At 36.7% G+C, this 24,521-nt stretch overlaps 5 protein-coding genes across 5 annotated transcripts; 3 read left to right on the forward strand and 2 right to left on the reverse strand.

The window, feature by feature from the left end:
• The first annotated feature begins 2,392 nt into the window (after window positions 1-2,392).
• On the forward strand, window positions 2,393-5,512 carry LOC120011038 (cytochrome P450 83B1-like). Its single transcript, XM_038862055.1, has 5 exons — window positions 2,393-2,517; window positions 2,618-2,752; window positions 3,771-5,097; window positions 5,227-5,325; window positions 5,379-5,512. The coding sequence occupies exons 3-5, from the start codon at window positions 4,213-4,215 to the stop codon at window positions 5,403-5,405; spliced, it is 1,011 nt and encodes a 336-aa protein (XP_038717983.1). The 5' UTR covers window positions 2,393-2,517; window positions 2,618-2,752; window positions 3,771-4,212; the 3' UTR covers window positions 5,406-5,512.
• LOC120011039 (cytochrome P450 71A1-like) lies at window positions 5,334-6,077 on the forward strand. The gene has a single exon (XM_038862056.1). The coding sequence runs from the start codon at window positions 5,414-5,416 to the stop codon at window positions 5,831-5,833; it is 420 nt and encodes a 139-aa protein (XP_038717984.1). The 5' UTR covers window positions 5,334-5,413; the 3' UTR covers window positions 5,834-6,077.
• A 3,668-nt stretch (window positions 6,078-9,745) lies between these two features.
• Window positions 9,746-12,528, reverse strand: LOC120010469. The gene is made up of 3 exons (XM_038861266.1): window positions 12,004-12,528; window positions 10,453-10,513; window positions 9,746-10,239 (listed from the first exon to the last, which is right to left on the reverse strand). The coding sequence occupies exons 1-3, from the start codon at window positions 12,526-12,528 to the stop codon at window positions 9,746-9,748; spliced, it is 1,080 nt and encodes a 359-aa protein (XP_038717194.1).
• Window positions 12,529-14,912: 2,384 nt separating this feature from the next.
• Window positions 14,913-16,692, forward strand: LOC120011037 (cytochrome P450 83B1-like). Its single transcript, XM_038862054.1, has 2 exons — window positions 14,913-15,850; window positions 15,982-16,692. The coding sequence occupies exons 1-2, from the start codon at window positions 14,966-14,968 to the stop codon at window positions 16,588-16,590; spliced, it is 1,494 nt and encodes a 497-aa protein (XP_038717982.1). The 5' UTR covers window positions 14,913-14,965; the 3' UTR covers window positions 16,591-16,692.
• A 2,728-nt stretch (window positions 16,693-19,420) lies between these two features.
• Window positions 19,421-22,267, reverse strand: LOC120010470 (transcription factor RF2a-like). Its single transcript, XM_038861267.1, has 4 exons — window positions 21,321-22,267; window positions 21,108-21,240; window positions 20,911-20,995; window positions 19,421-19,895 (listed from the first exon to the last, which is right to left on the reverse strand). Exons 1-4 carry the CDS (start codon window positions 22,265-22,267, stop codon window positions 19,735-19,737), a joined length of 1,326 nt encoding a protein of 441 aa, XP_038717195.1. The 3' UTR covers window positions 19,421-19,734.
• Between the last annotated feature and the right edge of the window lie 2,254 nt (window positions 22,268-24,521).

The following is a 24,521-nucleotide window of genomic DNA, read 5'->3' on the forward strand; positions in this document are numbered from 1 at the left end:
AATCATTATATATAAAAATATATAAATATATACGATTGAAATATTTATTTATTTTGAAATAAAAAGAAAAAGAAAAAGAAGATTCCAGTGTCAGCCCCTGTCACCAAATCCCGCCTTAGCTTCCTATTGAATTTAATTATTTTGTCATTTTCCTCTCTCGCTTTTAATTATTTTATTATTTTCCTCTCTTGCTTTCTTCCCTCCCTAGGAAATAAAACCTGTGGTCCCGAGTTGGCAATTATTTTGGAAAGCCCACGTCACGAAAGTGATGGGCCAAATATTCACAAGAGCTAGGCGACAAGCAATCAACTTCATCAGCCACCACACACCAGCAGTTCTCGAAGCATGGATTTTTTGAATTTTCATCTTCTTCGTGGGCCGGATATAAAGGAAACCTTATTGGGCCCTTGTTACTTCCAATTCCATAGGAAGGCTGAGAGATTCAGATTGCGGGCCCATTTTCTTAACTCTTTTTTGTTCTCTCATTTGTCTTTGGATAATGTTTTAAGACTCAAAAGACCTCATTTAATATGAAGTGTTGGATGTGAAGTGGATCCTACATGTTTGTTTTTAATCAATGAATATTTTAATGACATATAGATTTGGGGTCTTTACTATTGTTTTTTTTCTTTTACAACACAAGAAGAAAAAGAACGTCCTAAACAAGGATTGGGGAGGACTAGTGCACCAAAAAAATCATAAATTTTTTTAGAAAAGTAATTGATAATGGGTATGTTTGAGAGTTTGGGATTGTGTTGTGTTTTGATCTCTTGTAGAGAAGACATGAGTTTCGAAATTATGATGAAATGAGGTGAGTTGCGGTAACAAAAAATGTTTGCCACCTCAATAAAATATTATGAGAATATGAGTAAAATTAGATTTTTATAATTGATAGTAATTAATATTTTTTGTAAAAATATAATTGAACTCACCACGGTGATACCATGACGTACCATTTGTCCAAACACTTTTTTTATCTGAACGCGGTGTATTCAAACCAAAAGTGATTCGTTTGGAAGGTGCAAACATACCTCTCAAACACACCCAATTAATATGCATTTATCATGGTGAGTGTACTGATTCGAAAAACAACTAAATCCATTAAAAAAAATAGCAACAAATATAAGTTAGATCACAAATCTAGCTGATTTTTCAAGATATTAAGATAAACTTAAAATCGAATGGTTAAAATTTGTATATTGCATATATTATGATTTTAGAAAGAAAAACAAATAATCATCCTCATCATCTTGTGCACAAAATGGTGCACCGGTTGGGGAACAGTGCATAGTGCACAAAATGGTATTTTACGGTTACGATTTTTTCGATTACGATTACGGATATAACCGAAAAAATCGAATAATATTAATATATATTAGAATATATTTATATATATTTATAAAAGTTACATATTGAGATATGGGAGGCTAAGTAGTATTTGTAAATTTATTATTTCTCTCAGTATTGTAAACTTTTTTTTTAATTGTGATAAGATAATATATTTATTATAATTATCATGAATTTTTATCAAATTTTTTTAGATAAAGGTAGAGTCGATTATGGGTTATTTTCTCACTCTATTTGAGATTTATTTATATATATTTTTTTCATTTCTTCAAAAATCGATCCGAAAAATATGATTATTTTGGTTTGGTTATTCGAACATACATGGTTCGGTTATGAATTTCAAAATATCATAACCGAATCAATTCGGACATTTCGATTACGGTTAAAAACCGAACCGAAAATCGAATGGACATCCGTATTCATAAGTACAGTCGCACACTCAACCCAAGAACAATAAAAAGTCTTGAAGAGTCGCAACTATAAAGAGAACTTAAGCACTCCTCCAACTAAAAAACACATAATCATGATGCAACTACAACATTAATCACAAAATAAATTATGCAATTAAGAAATAACGGGACATTTGATTTATAATTGAATGAGTACGAAGTAAGTGTGAGGTAAGTGTAAAGTGAGTATGAGATGAGTGTAACACTGACATGATCATGTTTGGTAGAAAATAAAAAATGAATATGAGTGTGAAAATTTTAATTGAAAATAAAGGTATAATAATCTTTTATATATTAAAAATCATTCTTCCTCGTCTCACTATTTTAGTGAGTGATGAGTCTGACTATTTTTCACAAATGAAAATAGAGAGTTTAAAGAGTTCACCCTCATCCCACGTTCATTCCAACTTCTAAATGACAACCAAATGTCCTGTAAAATTGAGGTTTTTGAGTCTTTTCGATTTCTTATTAGTTAGGGCTATAATTATAATGGGCTACATCAGTCTTGAGCCGTCAATGGCAATCTGGACCTGGTATGGATCGGGCTTTCTGTAGCCCCTTAAAGCCTTTTAAACTCTCTAAACTTCATACTAGTTAGGGGCTTAGGGCTTCATAATGGGCGACATCAAGCTGAACCGCTGAAAACCTTGATCATCAAACTTTCACATGAAGTCAGTAAGAAACCAAGGAATGTCGGTATCTTCTCAGAGAGAATTGAATGGTGAGTTGTTCTTGCGAGAGATTATATTACACTTTCCTATACTTGATAGTTCAGATATTTTAATTTCTTAGTGTGTATTGATCATTAACCTGGTTTTCAGCGAAAAGACGGAAGTTAGAGCATTGCAGATGATTGGGGGATGAACGGCCACACACAATTGAGGAATTAAAAGCCATCTTAGAACACAGACACAGTGACTAGAGTTTTTCTCTTGCCCTGTTTCTGCTCTCAACAGGTATGATTGGTGGAGGAGTATCTATTTACATCTATTATTCTATGCCTTTTCGATTTCTGCTCTGTTTTTGTTAAAATCATTAGATAGGCAAAATGATGCAATTGTTGTGACATGTGGGATTTTTCAATGCCTGCTCTGTTTTTGTTAACATGATTAGATAGGCAAAATGATGCAATTATTGTGACAATGTGGAGAACTGGTAGATGGTGATCAATTGGAAACAAAAATGGCAAAATAATAAAAATAAAAGACTCTTGATACTTAAAAGATGTAGCAACAGAATTTTCAAAAGAAAGGATTCCTCCCTAGACTTTTTTATTGTTAACTGGTTTGATTGCCTTAAGTTATGGAGTCTGTCTTTCCCTAGAAATGTTTTTGATCTTATTAATTGCTCGTCCTTGTTGTAGTTGTGGGTTGCGCCCTTTCAGTGCTTGAATAAATTTTTTTCTACTAAAAAAAAAGGGTGTAGCAATAAAACAGATATTCCCAAGCTAGGAAGTTACGTAGGCAATGCACAAGGCTCCCACAATGGGCGGGTTCGGGGACAGACAGGATGTACACAGACCTTCCCCAAATAATATGTGAAGAGCATGTATCCAGGAATTAAAGTTGTGACCTCTAGGTTGCATGCTAGTAACTCTACCATTAGATCACATATTCGCCTATAAAAGGTAACAACTTCCGTGCACAATGCTCCTGCAGTGGGCAAGGTCGAGGACAAACAATATGTATGCATGTATGAACCTATGACCTCTAGGTTGTATCTCCTGCAACTCTACCATTGGGCTGGCTAGTTATGGCACCGGAACCTAACCTTATGTGGAGAAGTAGTTTATTTAGGCTATTCTTAGCAGGAGCGTTTGCAGGTGTTGGGGACGGGATGAAACTGTATGGAAACTAACATCTGATAAAAAAATATGCAGTGCAAGATGTGTGTAATAAAATGGAGTGAAAATTTAGTTTTACTATAACTGCTGGAATTTTGTGATCATCTTCTATGGGACTGTTTACAATGCAGGGAGAATAAGGTGTAGGGTGTTAGACAGCTAGAGTGATGGAGAACTGAATCGTGTATGTGACAAAAACATTAAGTGAACTTTTCAATGTCTGAAATGTTAGGTTCATAGTACTTACAGTTGTATCCAAAATGTCAAAGATCAGACATCACTCCAGACTCAAGTTCTATGTCTTTTCCTCATGCCATGAGTCATGCATATGTATATGACATTAATACTGTGACTTAAGCAAGAAAGACCATCAATTCGCTTTATTGCAATGTTGTCTTTATGTTATATCATGCTAATCTTGAATAGTCTTTGCTAATATACTAAGAGAGATTGGTTCACAAATATACACATCTTTACTTAGTTAATTATGAAGACAGTAGTCACTTTCTTGTATAAGTCTTTTTAAGAAGTTGAGACACACTACTGCACACACTGGTTCCTCCATAGAGAAAAATGGTGCCTGTGCTAATCTTCATTGTAGCTCTCCCTATAATCCTCTTCTTCTTCCTTCAAAAACACAAATCCGTGAAGAACATTTGTCTCCCTCCCGGTCCCAAAGGACTTCCCTTAATTGGTAACCTACACCAGCTTGATAACTCAAACCTTCCTCATTATCTATGGCAACTCGCCAAACAATATGGTCCCCTTATGTTCATGAGGTTTGGCTTTAGGCCAACAATTGTTATCTCATCTGCCAAGATGGCTAAGGAGGTACTCCAAACTCACGATCTTGTATTTTGTAGTAGGCCTGCATTACGTGGCCAGCAAACTTTGTCCTACAATGGAGTAGACTTGGCTTTTGCACCATATGGTGCTTATTGGAGGGAGATGAGGAAGATTTGTGTTGTTCATCTCTTTAGCTCTATTCGAGTGCAAACTTATCGTCCCATTCGAGAATATGAGGTGTCTCTCTTGCTTGGAAAGATATTGAAATCAGTTGATGCTTCCAAGCCTGTTAATTTGACTGAAGCATTGATGTCTCTTGCAAATCATATAATCTGTAGAATTGCTTTGGGTAAGAGATACGAGGATGAAGGAGTTGAAAGAAGTAGATTTCAAAGTCTACTCAATGAAGTTCAAGCCTTGTTTGTAACTAACTTTTTCTCAGATTATTTTCCTTTCATGAGCTGGCTTGATAGGCTCACTGGACAACTCTCTCGTCTCCATAAAAGTTTCGTACAATTCGATCAATTCTACAATGAAATCATACAGGATCACCTTGATCCAAAGAGGCCAAAACCTGAACAAGACGACATTCTTGATGTCCTACTTCAACAATGGAAAGATCAATCATTCAAAGTCGATGTCACTTTAGATCACATCAAAGCAGTGCTCATGGTGATCTCTATCTTCAATTAAATATCTCTTTTTTTTTTTCCCCTTTTCGATTACTTCAGTCATTTTTTATTCTTTTGATACTCAACTTGTAGTTCGATTAATCTGTTAGTTATGTTTATAATCATGTAGAACGTATTTGTTGCGGGAACAGACACTAGCGCAGCTGCAGTGGTTTGGGCCATGACCTTCCTGATGAAGAATCCGAGAACTATGAAGAAGGCACAAGAAGAAATCAGAAACTTATTAGGAGAGAGATTTTGTCAATGAAGATGATCTTCAACGACTCCCATATCTTAAAGCAGTGGTGAAAGAGATCATGAGAATTCAGTCAATAGCTCCACTACTCGTCCCCAGAGAATCAATTGGAAAGTGTAATCTAGATGGGTATGAAATACCAGCAAAAACGTTGGTTTTTCTGAATGCATGGGCAATTGGAAGGGATCCTGAAGTTTGGGAAAACCCAGAAGAGTTTTACCCTGAGAGATTCATTGGCAGTTCAATCGACTTCAAAGGCCAAGATTTTGGGCTAATACCATTTGGAGGTGGTAGAAGAATTTGTCCTGGTTTATCAATGGGAATCGCCACTGTGGAGCTTTCGCTTGCTAATCTTCTTTACAAATTTAACTGGGAAATGCCGGCTGGGATGAAGAAGGAAGACATAGACACCGATGTGCTTTCCAGCATTACGATGCATAACAAAAATGATCTGTTTCTCATGGCTAGAGACTGTTTTTGATGACCAAGAACATATCTCTTCAATGTTTATGAGTGTAAGATGTGATTTAGTAAATAGTTTGTGTATCATGAAATGTTATGTCTTCAATGCTGTAAAATATTTTGTATTCTTTTCTGTTTTCTACCGCTTGAAAGAACTGGGAAAAGGTGTTTATGCATCAGTTACCTGTATAAATATGATAAGAATAGACTGGTTGCCTAAAGTTTGGACTTCTAGCGATATTGATTTTCTTTTGTACTCGCTATATTGATTTGGATGGCGGGGTCGGCACTATAGCCCAGATGGTTATCTTGCTGTTAAACATTTGCTTATCTTGCAGCTTGCTATTAGACATTTTGAAAGGGGAAAGGGGAAAAAAAAAAATATATATATATATACACACACACTTTTACACGCCTACATATGCCAGCTGAGCCAGCACCGCTTGGTGCAGTGGAATCACTTCCAATTCCGCTGCTCGAAACACATGGCAGATTTGTTTGGGGAGCGGTTGGATTAATTTTTAATATTAACGGAAAAATTGTGAAAAGAAAAGTTGTGCTTAAAGATGTGTAATATGTTATTAGGTGTTTGACGAATTAAAAGTTGAAGTTAATGAAAAATTATTGAGTTAGAGTATTATAATGTTAGATTTTATGATTTTTATATTAGATTTAATTTTTATTAAAATTAATTTTTTAGTATAAATTATTAAATATTTTTATATCAAAATTAAAATGATTATCTTAAAATATTAATAAAATGATTTGTTAACAAAATATAAATTATTTTTTAAGTACAATTATTAAAAAAATGATAAGTATAATAATAAGTTAAATTATTAAAAAATGTTAATATAAAAATGTTACGTAAAAAGAATAGTAATATAATAGTGGGTCCCATCCTTTTTTAATAAAAAATAAATGATAGATAAATATTGTAATGATTAAAGGGTGGGACCCACGTCAATTTGTTAAAAAATGAAGCGGTAGCCGCTGAGGGTTCACACCCGGAGCTTCTCTTTTGCCAGCGAAACCGCTGGCATGACTCCCATATTTGGGAGTTTGCGACTTCGCTAACAGATCCGCTCGCATATCTGCCTCGCCAAGTAGGCAGGGCAACCGCCTTTTTTCAAGCAATAATGCTAAGAGTTACGTTTTAAATTAAATCATCTATGTAACAACAGCCAAAGTTTCAATAAATTGGCTTGCATATGCAAGAGAAAAACTAGGATAAAGTAAATACGTATATATTGTGAACAAGCAGAAGGGGACCAACTTGAAAGTGTTCCATTTAGAAAAGAAAAAAAATCTAGAACATTTGTTTTGTTGCGTGCACGTCCGAGACTGAGTCGCTGCAAACATTAGCCATCTACTTTAACAAGCGGTTTGATTGATTTTCAATAATAATGAAAAAGTTATGAGAAAAAAAATTAAGTTTAAAGTTGTGAAATATGTTGTAAAGTATTTGACGAATCAAAAGCTGAAACTAGCCTAGCTCATGAAGAGTTGTTAAATAAATATTTTAATTAATAAAAATGGGACCCATGTTTTTGAATAAAATAATAGAAAATATTAATGATTTTTAATAAAATGACTTAATTTGTATAGTTGTTAAGTATAATGATAATATAAAAAATTGTTGACAATAGCATATTATATATTTTAATTATTTTATTTTAATTTTATTATCTTAATCTTAATAATTTTATATCTTAATTATTGTATTTTACCGTGGGAGTTATTGAAATGTTGAGATCCATGGCTGAACATTTCAACGCCTCGAAAACTATGAAAGCTCTTTGTTTACTAGCGATTGAATTAAACATATGTGTGTCAAAGTTCGATTAAAAAAAATATTATTTTTAAATAGTTAACATGATTACAAAATAGGATACTCATGAAAAAAGGAAAAAAAAAGGAAAGTGCATTACAGAGGGATCCGCGAGTCGAACTCCTCCGTTTGGTTTGCGCTGTCACTGGCTGATCTGCCTTATCAAACAGGCACTATGTATTTGATTATGTCTGATTCTAGTTGAGAAAAAACAAATTTCCAAATTTTTTTAAGCTTCAATAACTTCGTTACAGAGACTAACATACATCAAAATAGAAAAACCATCTAATACAAGCTTGAGTATATTATGGTAACAACATATCGTTAGATGAGATGGTGAACTTGATCGCCGTCATTCTTAGTGTAAGCGGAAAATATGGAGCAGACTGGAAAATATATGCAAATGACCTGGATAGCATCCCATAAAACAAAGTGAGAAAGCTGATTTATGATTTTGCTGGAGAATAGGTCTCAGTTAATTGCCTACTAACTTGACCTGATATTATGCAAAAAAACATGGAGCAGACTTTGGCCATTGATACAGCATAAGTTAGTCAAAATCAAAGTGAAACATGGACTAAAATTTAAGTGGGCCAAGCCCCACCCCAACCCGACAAGGCGGGTACGGGTGTACATCGGGCCGGGTCCTTGATTATTGGTTTGGGTTTGACTCGGCCTGATAATTTTTAAAAGGTGTATGACCCCACCTGATTATCCTGTTAAAGAACTCTGGGTTATCGGTTTCAAATCACTAGCTTATCTGGCTATCGGATTCAGGCTATATTTAACCCAATAACGTGGGTGTATAAGTCATTTTGAATTAATGTTTTGTTGTAATGGGTCATTGTTTTTTAAAACATGTTTCCCTTTGTTTTTTTTTTTATTTTTCCGGTGTAGGATACTGGTTCTGGTAGCTTTATTGTACTAAGGGCATCTCCAACGTTGGTATGCAAACAGGTATGCATATCCATAACCGTTGATTTACATACCCGTTTCGTACTTTTTGTGAAGCCAACAGCGTTCGTATATGAAGTCGAAAATATGCGACCTCAATTTGGATTCCCAAATTTGCGATCTCAGAGAGGAGAGAGAAAGGAGACGCAAAAGGACGCGGGAGGGAGAAAGTCGTTCAACGACTTTGAACAGTGACGAGAAACCTCTGCCAAATCATCCGAATCCACCATAAAAGCAGAGACGAGATTGCTGCAATCATCCCAACTTCATCGCAACCATTCAACCTTCGTCGCAATTATTCCGAACTTTGCCGCAATCATCCTCCTCTCCTCAATTACCTCTTCCAACGTTGATAGGTACCATTCTTCATCACTCAGTCTTCAACCGTTGTCTATATGTCTGCATATGAAGATATAATTGAGATTTTGGGGTGAGTTTGGGTATTATTTTGGGGCCAAATTGAAATCTGAAACTGGGTATTTATCTCTAAATTGGTATGAATTGGGTGATTTTTTGCATGTATATGAAGGTGTTCTTTCATAGGAATTTGGGGCTCCTCTAATCTGCAAGGTCATTTGGGGCGAGCTCTTTGTAGAAGATGAAGCTTTAAATGATATCGCTTTTTCAAGTTTATGTTCCCTTTTGTGTTTATTCTCATCAAGTGCAAGTGCAAGTGCTATGTTCTGGTCCTACTTTATTTAATTACTAATGTTTTCTTGACTAGTTGTAGATATGGATTCCATGTACAATTCATATGCATCGTTGCTCATGAGCGATGAATTAAACGATGATCATAATATTGATCAATTGGAGTCACAAATTCCATCCGAGATTGTTAAATGATTGTCTAAACTTTCTTTAATCTCCTGTGTTTTGGCACTACGTTTGAGCTACATGTTGTGGATTTCTAATTGGATAGTGATTGAGCTGAAGGAAACAAAGTAACATTTATTATCATGCATGGACACGCATAAAACCAAAATAAACATTACTTTCAAGATATAACCTAACTCACTGACGCAGGAATCGCGGTTGCATTTAGCACATGCAACAAGCCTTTGAACCCCTAAGGAAACCTTAGTGGACGAGTTTTAGTCTCGTGAGGGTTTTTTCAGATCTACCTACAAACTGTGACTTATAGTGGACTCAATCGGATGACCCTAAGCGAGCCCATAACTGCTCTACAAGGTCATCTTGCAACTGGGAATGGGTTGAAGAATCTCTAATTTGACGATGTGTTTGGATGAAACTTCGAAACTCAGCAGTTTGAGTATGTGACATTGTTGGTGGAGTTGTGAGTCCATCGAAGTCTATGTGGTCAGAGCCCCCGTTTTCCTCAACGATCATATTATGTAATATTATGCAAGCTGTCATAATATCGTCAAGCGTATCGACGTCCCAAAATCTTGCAGATCCACGTGTTATGGCAAAACGAGCTTGTAAGACCCCAAAAGCACGCTCTACATCCTTCCGAGTAGCTTCTTGCATTTTGGCAAAGTGTTTCCGTTTTGGGCATTGTGGGCATGGAATTGTTTTCACAAATGTAGACCAACGAGGATATATGCCATCTGCGAGATAATATCCCATATTGTATTGATGACCATTAATCGTGTAATTTGCTTCGGGCGCACGACCATTAGCTAGTGCGCCAAATACAGGAGATCTTTGTAGCACATTGATATCATTTAGAGACCCTGGCATTCCAAAAAATGCATGCCAAATCCACAGATCACGCGATGCCACAGCTTCCAAAATAATGGTCGGCGAACGACAATGTCCGGTGTACATCCCTTGCCAAGCGGTTGGGCAATTCCTCCATTGCCAGTGCATGCAATCAATACTTCCAAGCATACCAGGAAAACCACGTTCCTCATTTTGTGCTAATAAACGATGAACGTCGTTTTGATCGGGTGCCTGATAGGTATGATAATACCTATTATTTTTGGTAGAAATATCCCCCTCTTAAGCTTTCTTTTGATAAATAATGAGTGTATTTATGTGTTGATTTGTATTTTGATAGGTTGATTGCGGTTTGGATGAAAAGCGACGGAAAAAGGGCTGAATTGAAGAAAATGTCCACCGACCTTCGTGTGTTCAAATAGTCATAACTTTTTGTAAAGTTATTGGAATTGAGCGCAACAAAAGGCATTGGAAACTAGACATCTCAAGCTTTCCGTAGAATCTAAAATCATGCAAATCGGAGGTCATATGGAGAAGTTATGGTCATTTGAATCATGTATCTAGGGGTAACGCGCCTAGGCGTGGCGCGCCTAGGCGCACAAATTGTGCACGCCCAGGATCACTCCTGCACGCCCAGTCCAGAGAGTTGGACTTGAATTTTAAGTTGTGCACGCCTAGGATCACGCCTAGGCGTGTGCCTAGGCGTGAAAACAACGCGCCTAGGCGTGAAAAGCAATTTTCTGAGGTGTTTTAAGTCGCGATTTGTCCGAGCTACGGGAGTTTTTTGACCTAGAACAGATTTCTGGAGAGCGAAAACAGAGGGGGAAGGTGATTCTTGGAGCTAGGAGGAGAGATTCTTCAACTCCACTTGGATCTACTCAACTCATTGGGTTTATTCATGCCTTTCTCATCTATTCTCTTGTGTTTTTCTCTCATTATGTGTAACTAAATCACTTGTGCCAAGGCTAGGTTGAAGCCTTGGGTTTGATGACTTTGTTTATGACTTGATTTACATACATATGAGTTGATTTGGGTATAAATCTTGTGTTTCTATGTTTGATTGCAATTTCTTTATGCTTGTGGTGTTTGGCCAACACTTTAGGTTTTTGGATGAAATTGTTTGGAGAATTTGCTTAGACAATAATATGTCAAGTAGATTATGCTTCTTGAAACACTTGATTATAAATGTGTCTCCCTTTAATTAGGTGACAATTTGTATGAATCCTAATCTTCATAGAACTCCATGAATTCCTATGCATGTTTAGACCAATAAGATGGCTAGAATGTATTTAGGAATATCCGACCTAGACCAATAAGATGGCTAGTAATCGATTTTAGGGAGATTTGGCTTAGGTGCGCTAAAACCGACTTAGGTACGGATTCGTTATGCCCGAATTAGCAAATGTGTGTGTGAATTTGTGTCATTGCAAGTTATTTCCCAAGGGGGATTCCAAAGCCTTGGTGTTCATCTCATTTGCATTAGTTGCATCCCTATTGTAAGAAAATACCAAAAATACTTTGTTCTTTACTTGTCTTAGTTTAATTACCAACCCAAACAATCTTGAGTTGAATTTTACTTTTGTTTGCATTGTCCATACGTAAATACAAGTATAAATTTGGATTAGATATAACACCGTCCCTGTGGATTCGACCCTTGCTTATCATTGTGCTGTAGTCGCCGACTAGTACACTTTCTAGTAAGGTTAATTTAGACCCAACAGTGCCCTCAGGTACCTTTCTCTGAATACTGTAACAACTCCTTTGACAAACCTTCTTAAACTTGCAATTGCAGTACTCTCGCCGATCTGTATGTACTCGTCCAAAGTATCTGCTGGACTCCCGTATGCCAGGATCCTAAGCGCTGCGGTGATCTTTTGAAGAGCAGATAGCCCTAAAACTCCAACTGCATTTCGTCTCTGGGTAAAATATGTATCATTCGCGACCACAGCATTTGCAATGTGGAGAAAAAGATTTCGACTCATTCGAAATCTTCTCCTGAATAGACCTTCATGGTAAACAGGATCTGGTTTGAAATAGTCATTCCACAATCTGGAGTGACCGTCATTGTGATTGCGTTGAATAATTCTATGGCCGGGAACGGAACCACGGTGGCCAGTTCGTCTCCTCCCATTAGCTTGTTGATCGTCATTCTCTCGGGCATTAAAAAGTTGTTCCAACTCATCTTCAGAATCAGAGTCGAAAGCAATGAATTCTCTCAAAATCTCAGAACTAGCATTTGGGTGATCCATGTTGATGTTTTTGAAAGATTTTACACAAAGTGATGAGTGAGAGGCTACACATTTATAGAATTATTAAAAAAATAAAAAAATGTGATAAATTAAATGGAAACCCATTTTACATACTTATTGTTGGAATGAAATTTCATTAAAGTATGCATATGAATATGCATATAACTATTCAAATATGCAAAGTACACTTATGCATCCCCATTTTGCATCCCAGTGTTGGAGATGCCCTAAGGGTCTACACACTTCGCCTTTCATTCATGTGAGTGGTTATAAAAATTTGACTAAAATTCACTTTCAAATTTCAAGCCTCAATCATGTCAATATTTAACTTTTTCTTGGTCTTATGACAACAATTGCATAAAAGCAACAATTTTCAAACACCCCTTGTTTAGTCCACATCACTTGCAGGGAGGTCTGCCATGTCATACTCTTTTCTCCCGTATCCATTCATGTGAGTGGTTATAAAAATTTGACTAAAATTCACTTTCAAATTTCAAGCCTCAATCATGTCAATATTTAACTTTTTCTTGGTCTTATGACAACAATTGCATAAAAGCAACAATTTTCAAACACCCCTTGTTTAGTCCACATCACTTGCAGGGAGGTCTGCCATGTCATACTCTTTTCTCCCGTATCCCACATCGAAAATATTAAAAAAAGAAAGTAATCGGCAACCTCTTTAAAAGTACAAAGAAGTCCATTAAATTCTGGGTCGAGTTATATTAACAACTCGACTGATAACCCAAAAATCATGAAATAACAACTCAACCGATAAAAATGTTTTTGGGTCTGCCTAGATTGCTAGGTCATTCTGGGTCGAGTTATATTAACAACTCGACTGATAACCCAAAAATCATGAAATAACAACTCAACCGATAAAAATGTTTTTGGGTCTGCCTAGATTGCTAGGTCTGTCTGGGTTATGAACCCTGGTGTACACTCCTAATGCTGGGTATGTTTTTAGTCCAACCAAGCCTTAGTCCATGTAAGACTTTCTCCCACAAAACTAACTTAGATGTCCTTGGGGCCCAAGTTGATACTCCCAACAGAGAGCCTTATAAACTCAATTTTGAGTGTGAACTTTCCAATATGGGATTGGATACACACCTATATATACATCAACTTATATCATTCCATGTGGACACTTTTGGGATCAATTTCTCATTCACCCAATATTAGTTTTTGCAATGTTATTGTAATACGCTCATCTACACTTAGAGATGTACGTATTCAAACTAGGACCCATCCAAACATTTAATTGTGCCCAAAGTAGGCCCATCAACATGCACCAATATCCAACACACTTAACAACCATCCAAAATGATAACTATCGGATGAAAAGAAGTTTCATAATGAATGACAACAACAATTATAAGAAAGTGCAAAAATTAAGCAAAGGATGTAAAATAAGCTGCTTTTTTTTGGGTTATTTATACGTTCGAAAGTACGAAAAATAACACTAAAATCATATAATAACGATAAATAATAATTAGAAGTCAATTTACAAATGTCCTTGACAATTTTTCATATTTTGAAATCGTTTCATAATAACCTCATTTGGAATAGTATCAAAAACATCTTTCTCAATATACACAACTAAACTATAAACCAATGCGTATACATTATGTCTTTAGTATCGATCATTTATTGAGCAAGATCACTAATTCCTTTCAGTTATGAGAAATCAACGTTAGAACACACATCAATAAAAGTATCAAGTTGATCTGAAAGTGTCAAAAACTCTATATCAGAGAAACCCTTTGGAAAAAATTGGGCAAGACGGATCAACTTTTGTTTTTCAGAACGGTAAATGAATAGAAAAAATTTAAGCACGAAACATATATAAGCAACTCACTGCTTTTTGCGTGAGCGTGAGGGAATGCCTTAGGGAAAAAATGAAGAAGCGAATGGTGCTACTACTACGAAAGGGTTGAGAGAAGAAGGCAAAGTTAAAGGTTGGGTTAGACTAGGCCAAACATACTAGTGTGGATAAAAATTAGAATCTAAGGTGGACAAAAATGGATAAAAGCCAAAAATGGATAAACTTATCGTCAAATTACCTCCACCACAGGTAGGGTGCTAGACAGCTAGAGTGATGGGGAATTGAATCGTGTATGTGACAAAAACATTAAGTGAAACTTTTCAATGTCTGAAATCTTAGGTTCATAGTGCCAACAGTTGTATCAAAAATATCAAAGATCAGACATCACTCCAGACTCAAGTTCTCTGTCTTTTCCTCATGCCATGAGTCATGCATATGTGTATGACATTAATACAGCGACTTAAGCAAAAAATCTTAGGCATGCTAATCTTGAATAGCCTTGCTAATATACCAAGAGAGATTGGTTCTCAAATTTACACGTCTTGTTTAAGTCTTTTTAAGGAGTACATCGTTGAGAAACACTGCTACACACAGCGGTTCCTCCATTAGAGAAAAATGGTGCCTGTGCTAATCTTCATTGTAGCTCTCCCTATAATCCTCTTCTTCTTCCTTCAAAAACACAAATCCGTGAAGAACGTTCGTCTCCCTCCCGGTCCCAAAGGACTTCCCTTAATTGGTAACCTACACCAGCTTGATAACTCAAACCTTCCTCGTTATCTATGGCAACTCTCCAAACAATATGGTCCTCTTATGTCCATGAGGTTTGGTTTTAAGCCAGCAATTGTAATCTCATCTGCCAAGATGGCTAAGGAGGTACTCCAAACTCACGATCTTGTATTTTGTAGTAGGCCGACATTACGTGGCCAGCAAACTTTGTCCTACAATGGAGTAGACTTGGCTTTTGCACCATATGGTGCTTACTGGAGGGAGATGAGGAAGATTTGTGTTGTTCATCTCTTTAGCTCTATTAGAGTGCAAACTTATCGTCCCATTCGAGAATATGAAGTGTCTCTCATGCTTGGAAAGATATCGAAATCAGTTAATGCTTCCAAGCCTGTTAATTTGACTGAAGCATTGATGTCTCTTGCAAATCATATAATCTGTAGAATTGCTTTGGGCAAGAGATATGAGGATGAAGGAGTTGAAAGAAGTAGATTTCAAAGTCTACTGAATGAAGTTCAAGCCTTGTTTGTAACTAACTTTTTCTCAGATTGTTTTCCTTTCATGAGCTGGCTCGATAGGCTCACTGGACAACTCTCTCGTCTCAATAAAAGTTTCGTAGAATTCGATAAATTCTACAATGAAATCATACAGGAGCACCTTGATCCAAGGAGGCCAAAACCTGAACAATACGACATTCTTGATGTCCTACTTCAACAATGGAAGGAGCAATCATTCAAGGTCGATGTCACTTTAGATCACATCAAAGCAGTGCTCATGGTGATCTCTATATATCTTCGATTAAATATCTCTTCTTTTTTTCCCTTTTCGATTACTTCAGTCATTTTTTATTCTTTGGATACTCAACTTCTAGTTCGATTAATCTGTTAGTTATGTTTATAATCTTGTAGAACGTATTTGTTGCGGGAACAGACACGAGCGCAGCCACAGTGGTTTGGGCCATGACCTTCCTGATGAAGAATCCGAGAACTATGAAGAAGGCACAAGAAGAAATCAGAAACTTATTAGGAAAGAAAGATTTTGTCAACGAAGATGATCTTCAACGACTCCCATATCTTAAAGCAGTGGTGAAAGAGATCATGAGAATTCAGTCAATAGTTCCACTACTCATCCCCAGAGAATCAATTGGAAAGTGTAATCTAGATGGGTATGAAGTACCAGCAAAAACGTTGGTTTTTCTGAATGCATGGGCAATTGGAAGGGATCCTGAAGTTTGGGAAAACCCAGAAGAGTTTTACCCTGAGAGATTCGTTGGCAGTTCAATCGACTTCAAAGGCCAAGATTTTGGGCTAATACCATTTGGAGGTGGTAGAAGAATTTGTCCTGGTTTATCAATGGGAATCGCCACTGTGGAGCTTTCGCTTGCTAATCTTCTTTACAAATTTAACTGGGAAATGCCGGCTGGGATGAAGAAGGAAGACATAGACACCGATGTGCTTTCCGGCATTACGGTGCATAAGAAAAATGATCTGTTTCTCATGGCTAGAGACTGTTTTTGACGACCAAGAACATATCTCTTCAATGTTTAAGTGTAATATGTGATTTGTTTCCAAGTGTCTTTCTTCAAGCAATGACACTGAGAATTACGTTTTAAATTAAATCATCTCTCTAACAGCCAAAGTTTCAATAAATTGGTTTGCATATGCAAGAGAAAAACTTGAATAAGGTAAATACGTATATATCATCAACAAGCAAAAAGAGTGTTAGAATTTCATCAAAATTTGGATGCAACTCAAAATATCTCCTTAAAAGGACAAGATAAGTGGGCCCACATGAAGAAAATTACAACACAAAGTCGTCTTCAACTTTGTGTTGAAGTCGTGATCTCTTTGTCTTCTGTTTGGTTTCTCTTTCCTTGTAATAGGTGGAGAATAAGTTGTTTTTTTCCTTTAAATGGCAGAGTGCCGCACGAGTTGAAAAGCAGAGAGTAAACAGAAAAGGCAGTGCCGGTGTAGCAGTGCCGAGAGTAAAAGAAAAGAAAAAATTAGTGTTGGTGAGAGAGAGTCCTTGATAGAGATTTGTTGGTTGGTTTTTGAGTTCAAAAGCTCATCTAGTAATATTTTTCATATTAGTGAAATTCTTCGATGTTTTTCATCCGATAATGTAAACAAATTGTGTCGAACTTCGTTAAATCTTATGTTTTCTTTCTCTACTTTATTTTTACAAATTTTCTATATTCGAGATTCGTTTCATTAAATTTCAATAAAGGGTCCAACTTGAAATTAAGTGCTCCATTCAAAAAAAGAAAAAGACAAATCTAGAACATGTTGTGTGTGGCATGGCACGTCTGAGACTGAGCCACCGCAAACATTGCCAGATACTTGTGGACAATTTTTTCTGTTATTATTATTTTTTTTTAATGTATGCTTGTTGTGGACAATAGGTGTAATGGAAGAGTATTATCACTTATTTTATCATAAAGTGTAAACTAAGAAAAAGGATCCCTAACAAAAAAAAAATTAAGAAAAATTATTAATATGGTCACATTCTCATCTGCCTGTAAGGAAAAACAAGTGAAGTACATCCTGAAAATTTTTTAAAGGCCGTCAGGACCAAAACAACCGTGAGTATTTTCTTGTCCCAGCTATCTCAAATACTAACACGAATACACACAATTTCATATGAATCATGTAGTACCCATAATTTCACATAGATTATTTGTAGATTAACACTATTTGCACCCCAAAAATAACTAAGTGCACATCAATTTTACTACACCCCAATTAAAAACATAACATTCGGTACTACACCTCATTTTCAAGTTTTTCTAAAAAATACCCTTTGCACCCCTCTCCTTCCTCCTCTACCTAGGGTTTCTTCTTCTTGTCACATGAACTCCACAAGAGCGGCAACACCAAAATTGAAATTCTAACAACAAAGCCCAAAAATTCTTCCTACCAATCATTCTTCAATTCACTCCATTCCTCACACCAACACTACAAACTCATCCACAAAGACTACAAACCCAACAAAGACTAAAAAAAAAACTCAATGAAGCTCTCTACACTCTCATCATCAATAAGCTTGCAATGGCCAAACAATTCTAGACAACAGATCTCTAACAAGAAACAAGCTTGAGTGGAGAAGGAATAAAAACACAAAAAGAACACATTTTTTAATGAAAAAGACGAAGACCCAAGAAGGAAATTACATTAGATCCCTAACCAAAGCAACTCTCCGCTGGTGGAGATTTCATTTTGGAAGAGAAGAAGAGGGATGAGGAGTTGGGGTTGTTGCCGTGGGAGAGGAAAGAGAGTGAATAGATGCTATTGGTAGATTGAAGCAGTAAGATTGGCAAGAGAGAGTAGGTTGGAGGATGGAGAAGGTGGAGCTGACAAGAATGAAGAAGAAGATGATTTGAGGTTAAAAAGTGTAAGGAAAAACGAGGTGTTACAAGATTAGGTTTTTTGACGAGAAATTGGAGTGCGTTTAGTAACTCGTGGGGTGCAAATAGTTTTACTCTTATGCATCCATTTATATTTGGGATAGTTAGGACAAAATACACTGGAATCCTTAGCAATCATAAAACATGGTTGCGAATGCTACTAACCAATGTTTTCAAAAATGTTTACGAGGCTCGTTTTGAGGCTTTAGGGGTCAAAAACGTCTTGATGCGCATGTTTAAGGCTATTCCAAGTATGCGTACGCCTTTTGTAAAAAAGTTTAAAAAAATGTAACTTCTCAAAGCGCTTAATACGCACGCTTTGTAGGAGGTTTGCCAAAAACAACACCGTTTCAGTTGCTGTAGTAAAAAAAATAAACAAAAGTGAGAATAAACATGAAAGTCCAGACAACTTTATCATGAAATTAGGTCAAAGCTATTCAAAGCCACCGCTGAATCTCTGAGTTTGAGTGTTCGACATCGTGAAGAAGACGGAAGACCAACTTGGATTCTCTAAACACTCCCACTTCGACAGGCGACATAAGCCACCTTCCACCACCGCTCTGGTCCCAAATCACTCTCTTTATACACAGGTAGGGTCCACTTCACATCCAAGTTATTATTAGTTAATTATTTTCCCCGAAAATGTGGATGATGGACTTAGTCTTGGCAATGGAAGTGACAATGCCTCTAATCCTACTATTGATGATGATGAAGAATTGATGGATGAAGAAAATGATGACTTTATTTGAAGTTTGTAGTGTTTAACAAATATTTTCTAGTATGAGAATGACTTATTATTAGTTCTATCAAAAAATTTACTCCTCAACACGTCAATGCTTACGTCTCGCCTTGAAGATGCGAAAACGCCTCGCCTTCGTTTTCGCATTTGAAAACATTGCTACTAACTCATTGGGTTCGAACAAGGGAATATTAGGGTCCAATGGCCTAACAAAAGAAATTTCACTTTGGTGACTAAGAAATACATATGTATGTACACTACCCTAATCCGGGAAAATTTTCAGGCACTTTGCCATCTGACTAAGCAGATGTCAGTGCTTGAATTGGGGCTAACTGACTATTTCGACTCATGGTTTGCGGCACGACCATTCTGCTGCTGGGGCTCAAACTGATTGTCCTGAAGCATTTGTGTCTGATGTTGCTGTTGCCCGTTCCAGTGTTCTCGCTGCTGTTGTTGTTGCACCTGATCACCATTGAGCTCGAAGTGCTGTTGCGGTTGTTGCTTTTGTTTTCGTTGCTGCTACAAATGAAAATTAAGCAACTGTTGCTGTTGCTGCAGCTGCCATAATCTCGGGTTTACAGAAAACGGAGCCATGGACCTCATACCTCGGCCATCCCCACAAAGCTTAGCAACAGCGAGTCTCAGACGTTCAACCTCAGCAGTTAATGTGTCATTCAAAGCTGTCACATTGAACATTTAAAAAAAACAAGAGCTTAAAATTTCCAAATCCAGCATCTAATAGGTTATTTGTTAGAGATGGAAGACCATGAATGTTGAAGGGAAATATATGATCAAACTAAATTAATGAGAAAAAACTTCTCCTCATTATATTTATACCCATCAAGAAATTAGAAAGCACGGACGATATTGAACCAAATGAAAAAGACATTTTTCCTGAATGTTGACAACAGACATTATACCCTCAAAACCAGTCTTGACGGAATAGCCAAGTAAACCAAGCAAAGAAGAAGTTTGGAGCACAATTGCCTAACACAAGATTCATGGCATCTGTTTTGCACTGCAGGCAAGATTCAACTATCGATGTCCAGATTTCTATCCAGATTTCTATGATATTTTTGGGAAGTACATCTTTGGGGATAACAATATGTAAATAACAGATGCGGGAATCCGATCATATCCGACAAAGGGATAAGGAACACAGCGTAATCTATTGAAAGCACAAAACCTGGAACTTTTGCACTATGTACATCTGCAAAGTGACTATAAATAAATCATAAATAGGATCCTGAAACCGGCTTCACTACGTATTATTCTGAAACCGGCTTCACTACGTATTATTCTGAAAACCGGCTTCACTACGTATCCCCAATCCCTAGAGAAACAAACATCAAAGAACAAACCTATCTTAATTATTCTGAAACCGGCTTCACTACGTATTTTTCTTTATCACAGGGGCACCATCATTTGGATATATTTTAAATAAGCTATCAACACCTTGCAATAATCCTAGAGCCACTAACAGTTGAATTCAATAGATGGCAGCTTCATTGTCACAGCAAATCAAAAGTTGGATTGTCAAACAGGATGTCTCAAGGTTTAAAAAAAAGGTTCATTGAAAATCATCACTCAATTTATAGCCTTGTGAAAACGTCTTAATTTAATTCAGAGCTCATAAGGTGCATACAAATGAACATAGTAAAAAAAATAAGAACATAAGAGAAAAACCACATTTACCATCTTTGAGTTCGGCCTGTTGTTCCATTGCCTGAAGACGGAATTTCAACTCATTGTTCTCACTTGTAACTCCTGCAGCATCTCTCTGGAAAAAATAAAAGAAAATCGACCAGGACAAGTAACAATTACAATAAATAAAATCCAAAGTGAAAAGCAACATGTAAAGATGATGGAAAGATCAAACACCCCAGTTTCACCTGTAACACTGTGACCTGGATAGATAGAGTTGTTGTCGAGTTCTGCAGAGTTTGCACCTTGTGCTCCAATTCGTAAACATACTGGGTCTTCCTCTCTTTGGAACGAGCAGCCGATATCCGATTAGCCAAAATCCTGTGAAAAATTAGATAACGAACGTTAATTCAATGACTGACTACCTATACTTCCACAGATAAATGTGAAAATTGAAAAACCTTTTAACGCGTTTAGGGTCTGATAATGCAATCTCATGAAGCTTCTCGTTGGCTATAATCTTTTTCCACTCCGCTGTAGTAAACTCTCCATTCCGGAAGGCCAAGTTCAACTTCTTATTACTTCCATCAACTGAATTTCCAAGTGATTGCTGACCTCTTTGAGTTTCCATTGAGACACTTCTATGGTGCCGAGTTCTTGAAGCTCCACCTGCACCCCCCTTAAATCCCTCTCCCTGCATGTCAATTAAGTGGCTTTCAACTTCATTACCATTGCTTTCATATCCATTTGTCTTTGTACCAGTAGCTCTGCTATCCAAATCCTTATCTTCAGCAGCCGATGAGTTCAATGAATCAATTGTGTCCAAATTCATATACTCATTAACCGTTGAATCGAAAACCTTTCCATCAGATTTCCTATCATCCACAACTTCTACGTCGCTAATCACATTCATAGTCCACTCTAATTCCCGTTTAATCAACTGAATTGGCTTCTCTACTCCAGAAAGAGACTTATCGAAACCTCCGTTCCTACTACCATTTGGTATCAACTGGGACGATAATTGAATCATTGAGTTCAATCCCAATGGGATGCTATCACTATTAGACCTTCTATGCCCTCTACGGGGAGGCAAACTCTCCCCAACCCTTAAGCTATTACCCCTTGTGACCTGAGAATGAGAGATTGATAGCCCATGAGGGTTACCCAACCCTTCTTCCTTGGACGCATCAGAAAAGGTAGACAGAGATGGCTCCTTATAAGTCATGGGGCTCAATGGGGGCAAACCCTCATGCAAGGACCTTGAATTGGATGCTTCAGTACCCGAAATGACCGAACCATGTTGCTGAGAACTAGCACGGGACGCCGTGAACGGTAAAAAAGGAGGGTTCATGGGGTAAGACGGTGGTACACCAGACCTCTTGGACCCTTCAAGACTAGTCGGCGCCATTTGATGAGTCGATGCGCCCATTTGAAAGCCACCCAGAAAGGTTCCAGAAAAACTTGAGCACCAAATGGAGAATGAAGCGCCAGCAGACCATTATCATTGTCCCAGTTGTTGAAATATAACATGCAATAAACCAGATAATATTTATATTACATGAACAGTGAACAAGCTACAGAAATGAAACAGTAACATTAATCAGAAATAGTAACATCAGTATATATGAACTCAATAATTGATGCTTAAATTAAAATACCAAAAACCGTAAACAGTTGATAGGAATTGTGGGAGCGAGGTACGCCTTTCACGAATCTCCTTAAAGAGAAATGTCCAGCCACTGGTGCCACGCTCTCTGGACAGACTCTTCCCAAGATACAACGCTCCGCAAACCACTAGTAAGCGGCACTTCAATACTAATGGACTTAGACGAACCAATTTAGAATTGCACTCTCAAACATATTGAAGACAAAGAAAACGAGACTTAGAAGAGCAGCAGAATGACAGAAGAAGAAGAAGATTTTTTCTCTTATGAAGCTGCTGCCAAGGCTCTCCTTATATAGGAGGCTTAGCAACAATACTAATGGACTTAGACAACCAATTTAGAATTGCACTCTCAAACAGATTGAAGACAAAGAAAACGAGACTTAGAAGAGTAGCAGAATGACAGAAGAAGAAGAAGATTTTTTCTCTTATTAGCAACAAAAACCCAGAAAAATTAAGACAACCAATTTAGAATTGCACTCTCAAACAGATTGAAGACAAAGAAAACGAGACTTAGAAGAAAAACGAGACTTAGAAGAGCAGCAGAATGACAGAAGAAGAAGAAGATTTTTTCTCTTATTAGCAACAAAAACCCAGAAAAATTAGTGAGAAATCATTGATTCTTGGGCTGGCAATTTGACCAAGCAATGCTGGTTGACCAGGTAAGATGCCAGTCATGGGCTGGGCTCTCCTTATACGCACGCTCGCCTCCTACAAAAGCTTGGGTGCCCTTGGGCCCAAAGTTTTACTACAACACTTGGGCTTATAAACAACACATCCACATGATATTTTTCCAATGTGGGATTCTCATACACACACTTATTGCACTATGTCCACCATGCTCGTCATGGTCACTTTGGAGTCTTTTTACATTCAACCAATAAATGATTTGGTCACACTAATTGCTCCAATTTATTGTCCTTATAACAAGGATCAATTGCCCATAACTTTCATTCAATAATTATTATTGAGCTTTCAATTAATAATGGTCAAACTATAATTAACCCTCATTTTCCAACACCAGCAACCATCCATTGACATTGCCGAAAACCCACAAAAAAACAGTCACTAGGGACAGTGAACTACAATGAAAGGAAACAAAACTAAAACTATAGAATCATCGCGCTACGAGTATTGTGAAAATCGAGAACTAGTACAATGAATCACAAAACACAATGTCCGTACAAGGAAAAATTTACAAAAAAAATTACAGAGTTAATTGTAATCGACGAAGAAGGGAAGGATCAGACAGACGGAGAAAAAGTTTAAACGCGTAAAATAAGGCATCTTCTATTTATTTTTATTTGGACGTCACGTCCTTGGGCAAGTGTATTCTATTCTATTCTCTCGTTAACTAAAAAAAAAATCAAAGCCGGTGAATTATAGACCATTTTTTTATTAGTCTATTTGGGAGTGACTATTAGGGGTGTGAACGGTTACAGTTTGACACGAATTGAACCTATCAATTCGATTATTTTGATTAGTTCAAAATAATTTTCTTTTAAAATAATCTATCAACCGATCGGTTCAATTTCTATAATTTTTTTGAACACCCTTAGGAAATATAATCACCGGATAGAAAAATTTACTACTACGAACTTATGACCTTATATAGAAATGAATACACGTAGCGTATTTACATTGATAAAAAGTCTCGAATGATGATATAGGAAAATCAATAGTAGCATAGTAGTTGTCATGAAAGTCGAGACATTTGTATTTAGAAAAAAATGATTTGTCTCTCCAATTTCTTACCCCCATTTTAAACTTTTTTCATATGAAATGTTGTATGTTTAGGGGGCCATACATCTGTGTTCATAATCAAAGTATATCTCACGTGCAATATGAAATGTAGTATTTTTTGGAATTGCAGCATTCCTCTTATATTTATTTATTGTCAACGCCAATTAAATTTAGTTGTATTTTCTTGCAAGTACTAGCAATTGAGAATTGAATGAATACATTTGATACAAATATATTGTCTTACATACCCACCTAA

The sequence above is a fragment of the Tripterygium wilfordii genome, chromosome 12 (assembly GCF_013401445.1).
Source record: "Tripterygium wilfordii isolate XIE 37 chromosome 12, ASM1340144v1, whole genome shotgun sequence".
In the NCBI taxonomy this organism is placed as follows: Eukaryota; Viridiplantae; Streptophyta; class Magnoliopsida; order Celastrales; family Celastraceae; genus Tripterygium; species Tripterygium wilfordii.

Coding starts and splice junctions, on each gene's coding strand:
- LOC120011037 (XM_038862054.1), top strand. CDS start 14,966: ATGGTGCCTGTGCTAATCTTCATTGTAGCTCTCCCTATAATCCTCTTC. Junction 15,851..15,981: donor ACATCAAAGCAGTGCTCATG/GTGATCTCTATA, acceptor ATAATCTTGTAG/AACGTATTTGTTGCGGGAAC.
- LOC120011038 (XM_038862055.1), top strand. CDS start 4,213: ATGGTGCCTGTGCTAATCTTCATTGTAGCTCTCCCTATAATCCTCTTC. Junction 5,098..5,226: donor ACATCAAAGCAGTGCTCATG/GTGATCTCTATC, acceptor ATAATCATGTAG/AACGTATTTGTTGCGGGAAC. Junction 5,326..5,378: donor CTATGAAGAAGGCACAAGAA/GAAATCAGAAAC, acceptor ATGATCTTCAAC/GACTCCCATATCTTAAAGCA.
- LOC120010469 (XM_038861266.1), bottom strand. CDS start 12,528: ATGGATCACCCAAATGCTAGTTCTGAGATTTTGAGAGAATTCATTGCT. Junction 10,514..12,003: donor TCAGAGAAAGGTACCTGAGG/GCACTGTTGGGT, acceptor CATACCTATCAG/GCACCCGATCAAAACGACGT. Junction 10,240..10,452: donor TGAGGAACGTGGTTTTCCTG/GTATGCTTGGAA, acceptor TTGGCGCACTAG/CTAATGGTCGTGCGCCCGAA.
- LOC120011039 (XM_038862056.1), top strand. CDS start 5,414: ATGAGAATTCAGTCAATAGCTCCACTACTCGTCCCCAGAGAATCAATT.
- LOC120010470 (XM_038861267.1), bottom strand. CDS start 22,267: ATGGCGCCGACTAGTCTTGAAGGGTCCAAGAGGTCTGGTGTACCACCG. Junction 21,241..21,320: donor GACCCTAAACGCGTTAAAAG/GTTTTTCAATTT, acceptor AATTTTTCACAG/GATTTTGGCTAATCGGATAT. Junction 20,996..21,107: donor TCCAGGTCACAGTGTTACAG/GTGAAACTGGGG, acceptor TATTTTTTCCAG/AGAGATGCTGCAGGAGTTAC.